This window comes from Cynara cardunculus (assembly GCF_001531365.2).
Source record: "Cynara cardunculus var. scolymus isolate 2C chromosome LG 3, CcrdV1, whole genome shotgun sequence".
Taxonomy (NCBI): Eukaryota; Viridiplantae; Streptophyta; class Magnoliopsida; order Asterales; family Asteraceae; genus Cynara; species Cynara cardunculus.
This window is the reverse complement of record NC_037530.1, coordinates 32644915-32654019: the sequence shown is the minus strand read 5'-3', so window position 1 is coordinate 32654019 and position 9105 is coordinate 32644915. Positions and strand designations below refer to the sequence as shown.

At 32.1% G+C, this 9105-nt stretch overlaps 1 protein-coding gene across 2 annotated transcripts; it reads left to right on the top strand.

Annotated features, from left to right (window-relative positions):
• The first annotated feature begins 394 nt into the window (after positions 1 to 394).
• Positions 395 to 2710, top strand: LOC112509844 (F-box/kelch-repeat protein At1g74510). Of its 2 annotated transcripts, none has more exons than XM_025115034.1 (2): positions 395 to 540; positions 1273 to 2710. In XM_025115034.1, exon 2 carries the CDS (start codon positions 1351 to 1353, stop codon positions 2644 to 2646), a length of 1296 nt encoding a protein of 431 aa, XP_024970802.1. In that variant the 5' UTR covers positions 395 to 540; positions 1273 to 1350; the 3' UTR covers positions 2647 to 2710. The 2 variants fall into 2 exon arrangements, with proteins under 2 accessions (XP_024970802.1, XP_024970801.1); XM_025115033.1 differs by having other exon boundaries at positions 1267 to 2710.
• Positions 2711 to 9105: the final 6395 nt, after the last annotated feature.

Genomic DNA, 9105 nt, shown 5'->3' with positions numbered 1-9105 from the left:
AAACTCAAGTCCTATAAACTCAAGTCCTATAAATATTATATCATGACATTCAGACATTTTGTATTTATATTTTTATAATTTGTTTAAGTCGTTTATATCTAGAAAATATAAAAGCTTTATATTTTTTTACTAAAAACACAATGGTTTTGTTGCCACTGAAATCAATATATTTAAATAAAACATTAATTTTATTAAATTATAAACCATGTTCTACAAATTCAATGAATATGAGAAATCAACATAGCCTCTAAAGCCACAACTCCTATTCGTTTATCTGCAATTTAATCAACCCTTTACCTTTTTTTTATATTATAAATACATCCCACTTCCCTGCACCTCAAATCCACTCAAAGATTTACAGGAAACTAAAACATTTACAGAAAAGGGGAATCAAGAATTATGGGGAGTGAGAGCTGAGGGGCCTCAATTCCAGAAAGGGAGGGAGGGAGACACAGGAATTCAACTGTTCCTACATACCGTTTAGCAGCTGCAGTTCATATCGTATCTGTGTCTATAAAGCTCTCCTATCTCTGACACTCTGTAAGCTCTATCTGTTGTTTGCTTTCATTTGGGATTTGTTCCTTAGAGTATGCATGATCTTATTGAACTGGAGAAGATGATTTCAGTCATCCAAGATTGTTTCTTGAATTTTACAATCTTGATTTATTCTGTTTGTATGACGTATGATTTCGTTGCAAGATTTTAGTAATTTGTTGTAAGATTCAGACGAAACACCCATTTTGGGAATTCGCAAATCTTAATCTATGTCAATTCAAGTCATGCATGCGTGTTTGGATTGCGTCTTGTGGTTACAGATCGTCAGATATGTGGCTTTGTTTTGTGGTAACTCCGTTTTCAAGAATCCCCATTTTTCAATTTAGGGCTTTCTGCTAATATTAGTTCATGCTGAGGATCTTCATAATCCTTGATCCACACCTGCAAATTTAACATCCATGTTTAGGGCACATATAGATATATGATCTAATTCGCATTAGTTTCTTAGAATACAACAAATATGGTGTCAATTCATAGTTGTCGTATAGCTCTATCTGTTCTGCGTATCTTTACGTTGGCGGTAATTTCCACGTATATTACTTGACATCTGTTAGTGATTTTCGAAACCCCAAAGATGGTGTTTGTTCTTTATTCTACACGTTATGGATTCGTTTACTTTATATACGTTAAAAATCTTGGAACTTTATCCTTTCTTTCATTAGTAAATTTGATTCGATCGATTTGATTGATTGATTTGTAATGATTGGCAAGGGACAGAGAGGGCTGCACTGATTCTGATTGAAAGAAGGCCTCAAACTTCCTTTTAGGGAGAATTTTGTACCTTTAAGAGGCATCATGTTGGAGGGTCCAACGTTTCTTATCTCAAGAGAATTGCCAAGTGCTTGTGAGCAAGAAAGCAAATGGGCTTATAGCGCCTTTTGTGTCGCCGAGCTTTCGAAGGGAAAGCACTGCCTTGACGACACAGACGACGAAGAAGAAGAAGAAGCAACAGGGTTGAGAAAATCATGGAAACCATCTGAGATGCACAAGGGTAATTCAGTTTCCGAATCTGACCAATCAGATAACCAGAAACAGCAGGAGGATGAATCATGGATCAACCAAATTGGTCCAGACCTCTCCATAAACTGCCTTTTACACAGCTCGCGGTCTGATTATGGCTCAATCGCCTCACTAAACCGCTGGTTCCGATCTCTAGTTCGTGGTGGGGAGCTTTATCGGCTAAGGAGACTAATGGGTATCATAGAACATTGGGTTTACTTTTCATGTAACCTTTTCGAATGGGAGGCATTTGATCCAATCCGCCGTCGTTGGATGCGCTTGCCAACCATAGACTGTAACGAATGCTTCATGTGCTCAGATAAGGAATCTATAGCCGTAGGCACTGAGCTTCTCGTCTTCGGAAAAGAAATAGATACACACGTAGTGTACAAATATAGCATCTTGACTAACTCATGGTCACCCGGCATGAGAACCAATACTCCTAGATGCCTCTTTGGCTCTGCAAGTCTTGGCGAGATTGCTATTGTAGCTGGAGGGTGTGGACCATCTGGCAACATCTTGAGCTCGGCTGAGCTTTATAATTCAGAAACCGGGACCTGGGTGATTCTCCCCAACATGAATAAACCAAGAAAAATGTGCTCAGGGGTATTTATGGAATCAAGATTTTACGTTATCGGCGGAATAGGCGAAGAAAATAACAATGAGCTTGCATGTGGTGAAGTTTATGATTTGGAAACAGGTATTTGGAGCGAGATTGACAATATGTTTCCTGTATTAACCGGTCAAGATGCACCTGCAACAGCCAAGGCACCGCCTTTACTTGCAGTTGTGAAGAACGAACTGTATGCAGCTCATCATGAAGAACAGGAAGTGAGAAAATACGATAAGGGGCGGAATGTTTGGATTCGGGTGGGCGGGTTGCCGGAAAGAGCAAGCTCAATGAATGGTTGGGGGCTTGCGTTTAGGGCATGTGGTGATCAGTTGATCGTTATTGGTGGCCCCAGGGTTTCTTATGGAGGGATGATTGAGCTGAATTCTTGGGTACCGGAGGACAACCCGCCTCAATGGAACTTGCTGGCTCGAAAGTCGTCAGGTGGCTTTGTTTATAATTGTGCTGTCATGGGATGTTAACATAAATCTTTGACATACTTGTGTGTTTTTCCGGTTGTTGAAATGAAATTATATAGTGTTTATGTATAACAGGTTTTTTTTTTTTTTTTTGATTAACCTGGATATCCAACCCACTATGCGAGCAGACTAATCACAGGACGACCACCTGCTTTGCAGATAGTCCGGAGTCACCGCATTTGAACCTCCGTGGCCACAAGGAGATATTTATTCCTCCTTGGATTTGAATTTGGGACCTCCTGGATTTTTGTAACAAGTTTCTTTTTGTTTTAACATGTTATATATGGCATCAGAGAAAAAAAACAGAAAAGGGAAATCCCTACGACTAAGGAGTTCGTTACACAGGAATACTAGGTCTGCCAACTACACTACTCGAACGACCTATAAATAATTAAAAAAAAACAATGACGAGGATGTAAAAATCATATTAATACATGCTTAGGTTGGGTTTGAGCCATACAGTTATATATGGTAACATATGATATCATTTTTATATATGAAAAAAATCCATATTTTGTTATTTTTAGCAATTCTTGATTTGAACCACTTAGATGATTTGGAACAGAGTATACACACCTTGTAGATAACTTTCAGCCGGCTCCAAAGGCTATTGATAGGCCAAGAGAAAAATGTATGTACATGAGGGTCAACCGGTTCCGAAGGCTAGCCTGAAAAATGGTTCTCGAATATTTACTGGACGCTCTGCAGGTCGAAGAAGATCCTTGACCCATCCGTGTCACAACTCATCCAAGTGTCATAGAATTGCACTGGTCAAACAAACCCAGAACATGTAAACAGATTGAACCAAGAATTCACTCACCTACATAGTCATAGTCAGGAATTTCATTATTTCCTTTAAAAACTGTGATGAGAGAGAAATTAAATAAGAATAAAGATGTTATTTTGTTAATCATATATACTTAAAATTTTATGTCATTTTAATTATGAATACTTATTTTAATTTTTATTTTTTTTATAGTTTTAGATGAATCCTTCTCTCTTTCTCAATGTGTGTGTTTTTTGAAATTTATATAAAAAACAAATAATAAAAAAAGAAATATGATAAAATGTGGATCGGGTAGAGCGAAAAGGACCATCCACTTCTGACCTGTAGTCTACATTTATCCAGAATAATCAATAGAAAACTGCCACGTAAGCATGCATTGTGCCAATCGACATTATTTCTCGCTCATTCCCCTTCATACACTTTTATACATAAAATAATATACTGTTATAGATGGGAATTGGGAATATATAAACAAATCATTTTTTCTTTTTATCATATTAAATTTTAGAAAATTCTTTTAACATTTTGAGTTTTCCATTGTTTTCTTAATTTTAGAGAACTAGAAGAATACTCGTGTATTACGGCGAGATAAATCTTGATTTTAATGTTTAGTTTTTCTCTGTCTCTATCGATATAATATGATTTTAAGTGGTTTTGAGAAAACGATAATGTTTTTATTTTTGAATGAAATATAAATTTGAAGATAGTATAAAAATTTAGAAAAAATTAAATCGATATTAGTATCAAATTAACTATTTAATAGTTCTCGTTTTTTTGTGTAACTTTCTTAGTTCAATTTTTGTTATTACAATTTAATTTAAATATAATAACAAAGTAATTTATTTTTGATTTAATAATATAGTTTTTTATATAGATAATAATTAAAGATTATGTTAGAACTCAATAATTATCTTAATTATATTTTAGGTTTTTTATATTTAAAATGAATGTTTATCCTATATTTTATTATGTTTATCTGCAGTTAGTTACACAAATTTAAAAATGAAGGTTTAATAAGTTGTACTTACACAAAATTAATTGTAATCTTGAAATGTAAGTAATATGCATCAATAAACAATATTTCATGTATAAAAAATGAACGAAGTAATTTATATTTGGTGTAATAATATAATTTTATATAAAGATAATAATTAATTATTTTGTTAGAACTCAATAATTAATCTAATTGTATTTTAGATCTTTTATATTTTAAAATGAAATGTTTATCCTTTATTTAATTATGTTTATCCGCAGTTAGTTACATGAATTCAAACATAAAACTTTAATAAGTTGTACTTGCACACAATTTACTTGTAATCTTGAATTTTAAGTAATATGTATCAATAAACAGCACTTCATGCATAAGAAATGGTTTTTAAGAGCTTTTGTCAAATTCTTTATAATATAGTATAGATTATAGATAATATAGGAAATCTCTTTAATTTATATTTTAAAGAATCTATTGAAAAGGGTCCTAGAAGATGTTTATTAAATTTTTTATTAAGTCATGTATGGATAAATTTGTCTGTTTAGATAACTCTATTGATGTTTACTTTTTTTTACTGAATCAACCGTCTGAACTGAATGATAGAAATGACCATTTTACTATTCAGTTCATCTGATAAACTTCAACTAAAATATGAACAAGTGGGAATCCATAAGGATAAATATAAACTTGTGGGAATCAATGAACAATCTGAACAGTAAAAAAACTTTTAAAATCTGGAACAATATGAACTTGACCCATAAACAGTCCGTAAAAAAACATGTGAAATCAGGAACAATCTAAACCATAAACAATCATTGAACTCTCAACAAATAATTATTGAACAATATGAATTTAAGAGATGAGGGTTACAATTAGTTTTGGGGAAAGATGAATAAAGAACATAAATGTAAAGAGGCTTTTGAAATCAAAATCTGGAATGAGATCGAACTTCAGAAACATAAAAAGCCTAAAAGAACCATCTGAATGAGCTAGATAGACCATTAAGCCCTATTAAATTGCAAATAAACACCCCCTTAAAATTCAAACAGAACTTTTAGGTATATAGACATTGAAATTGCCCTTTTTAGAAAAGATATTAATATTAATTTATGATATCATTTTGTCTAATCTAAATCTTAGTTATGTTTGATTTATAGGATTCGATAGAATTTGAAAGGATTTGGAATTCAATTTCATTTTAATATCATGTTTGGTTTGAAAGATTGCTTGGATTTGGAATTCCGGGATTTGAAATCCTGCAAACATGGGATTTAGGAATCCCATGAGGGTTGTTGGTATTTCACGGGATTTCATAATATATATGTGTATGTTATAATGTTTTAAAATACGTTAAGAACATTTGTTTTGTAATAAACAATTAATAAAAATGTAATTTAATTATTCTTTAATTATTTATAATTTCATTTTATAAATTATTTATAAAAAATGAAATTCAATTTCATTCTAAATCCTACAAAACAAACACGCCAAATATTTCAAATCCAAATCCATTCAATTCTAAATCATTCCATGAAATTCAAATCTCTCAAAACCATTCTATCAAACCAAACGCCCTCTATATGATGATAATGATGATGATGATAATAATAATGATAATAATATGCCTCGTATTTTTAGTCAATAACATTGGGATAACACGATTAAATGGTGTGATTGGTATGCAAACAAGATTGAGCATGACATGACGGACGAAAGTGAGGTAGTCATGGTCCGTCATGTGAAATAATTGGGTAATTTTCTGTATTGAATAAATTGAAAGAATTACATAAAAGGAACCTATTTATACAACATTACAAGAAAACAATAAACAAAAAAAAAACTTCTAACTGAAAGTTGTTGCAAGCAACTAAACAGTCACGTGTACATATCAACATCCCCCCTCAAGTTGGAGGATGTGCGGACTGAAACATCCCCAACTTGCCTAAAATCGTACGATGTTGTCTGCCTGGAAGACTTTTGGTGAACAAATCGGCCAATTGTTGTTTAGTAGGGACGTAAGATAAAGAAATAAGGCCAACCTTCAACTTTTCTCGAACAAAATGACAATCAATGTCAATATGCTTCGAAGCATGAAATCAAAACTGTAATTGACCTAATCGAGTCAAGAACAGACAGAGAATCAAAATTGTAATTGACCTAATCGAGTCAAGAACAAAGAGATGGATTCGATCGAACAAGAGAAGAAAAGAGTCGATTCAATTTGATCGAACAACGATCATATTGAAGTTAGAGAAAAAAAAATGTTTACGAAGGTAGCTCTGATACCATGTGCAGACAGAAAAACCAAATGAGAGAAAAGAGTTTGGGTAATTTTCTGTATTGAATGAATTGAAAGAATTACATAAAAGGAATCTATTTATACAACATTACAAGAAAACAATAAACAGAAAGAAAAAAAAACTTCTAACTGAAAGTTGTTGCAAGCAACTAAACAATCACGTATACATATCAACACAGTAAGAACACAAGTTTTCCTTAAGGAGGTTTTTTCCACTCTAGACCCGTTTTTGAATCATGTTAGCTTCATTTTTTAGCTTTTAATTTCATATTTATTCTGTTTCTGAAAAAATTACAACAGACCAAAAATGATTTTATAAAAAATATCACTATATTTATTTTATATAGTCAAATGATGTCAGCATTTAAAAAAAAAACTTCAGTGTATGTGTCTAAATACACTGATTTTTTTAAATTAGTATTTAACATGTTTGTGGAATTTAAATGTGAACGCGGATGTGTGTAAGTGAAGAAAGCATGTCAAGAGTCATTTTCAATGAGTTTGTTTGAATTATTAAGAGTTTTGTAAGGTAGTACACATAAAAGTCTTGAATTCGGATTTCATTCTTACGTGTGTTTGATTTTTCGACAATAAAAGTTCCATTATTTTAGATGTCCTTTTCAAGGTCTATTTTAAATATTTGACGAATTTCATATAAATTTTTATGACAGTTTATTAAATAAAATATTATGATTTTAACTATAAATTAAAAACAATGGATTTTTTAGGGAGATTGGTTAAAATACGCATTTCCTTTCTATAAATTGGTCTTCCAATCATTTTTCTCCATATTTTACCCAAATATCACTACGTCCGCATGTCCCATTTTCGCCAACTACGGATCCAGCTAAAAGACAAAAAAAATCTCAGATTTGACCAATGTCCACAATTGCAACGGCTAGGTCAGCAAGTGGAGGAGGTGACACTTGCGGAGGTGGTAATATTTGAGTAAATTTGGGAGAAGAATGACTAGAAGACCAATTTATATATAAAAATGGCTATTTTGATTAATTTTATATCTTGTTTACCAGATCCTATCTATATTTTAAAAAAGAAGAATAAATATTTTATATCTTATTGAATATTTTTTATTCTTTTGTTTTATAATTTATTGTTATTTTTGTTATTATGACCGACTTTATTTAAGAAGTTTGTTAAATGTTGATCATTTTTGTCTTTTTATTCTTTTATTTAGTTTTTGATTAAAAAATGTATAATATTATAACTGAGAGGTCTACTTAGACTAAATCTTGTGAATTTGTAAGAAGAGAATGTTAACATGTGAATCACTGAAAAATTTCATTTGCAGATGCATATGTGAACCATATGAGTAATTTATCACGTCGGTTCACGTATACATTTTCAAATATTTTTTTTTTAATAATTCACATATGAATCTTTCATTCTTATCCTTTTTACGATATTTACTCTTTTTTATGTAAGTTGACCCCTAGATTATATAATACATATATAGAAATAAATTCAACAAAGATTGTTTAATATCATGAGAACTTAAGTAATGAAGGCTCATATGTGAATCATTAAACATATTCGGAAAAAAATCTATTTGAAGATTAATATGCAAATCCACGTTATAAATTATTCATATGGGATCAAATATGTATCTTTAAATGAAACTTTTTCAATAATTCACATATTAATAATCTATTCTTACTTTCTCACTCACGACGTTTTCGCCTTCTTATTTGAAATCCCCTAACATATTGAAACGTGTGACTTTGGCATAATGTCAAAGCCAAATAAAGGGAAAATATTTCATGTCAAGTTATAAAAACGTTGTTGCCTGGTCATAGATCCTAAGGCTTGAGGCTTGGGTTCGCCGCTACGCCATGCCTCATGCTACTTAAAACCTTGCTCATGACTCAACTGAACAAATGAAAAACATTGATTACGGAGTTTTTAAATAATCTAAATCTGGAAACGTGGTACTTAGAACATGAAAAGAAACCGAAAATCCAATAACCACCGGTTCAATCCCTTCTCTTGAACTACTTGAATAAAGGTTTGAAGAACCCATACGAGGAGGAAAGATAGAAGAGGAGCAACAATGATGGCCAGAGGTTTGAATTGTGACAAAGACGAATTTGCATACACTCGTAATTGAAGTATTGCAGAAAGAATCGAACACTAGAGTTTGATTTTGTGTTCCTTCAAAAATAGAAAGAACCTCAAGAACCATGGAGTAACAACTCATCCAATCACACACGTATATATTTAACCAGAAACGGGGGTAACATGGGAGGTGGGGGAGGGTTTTCGAATTTCGATGGTGGTCTCTATGTTTCCGGTCTGAGAAGCAGTGGCCGGTGGTCGTGTGTATTCATATGATATATTTATTTTTTAGTAAGAAAATTAGACAAAAAGCTA

Excerpts from the sequence above, each read along its gene's own strand:
- LOC112509844 (XM_025115034.1), top strand. The coding sequence starts at position 1,351 with ATGTTGGAGGGTCCAACGTTTCTTATCTCAAGAGAATTGCCAAGTGCT.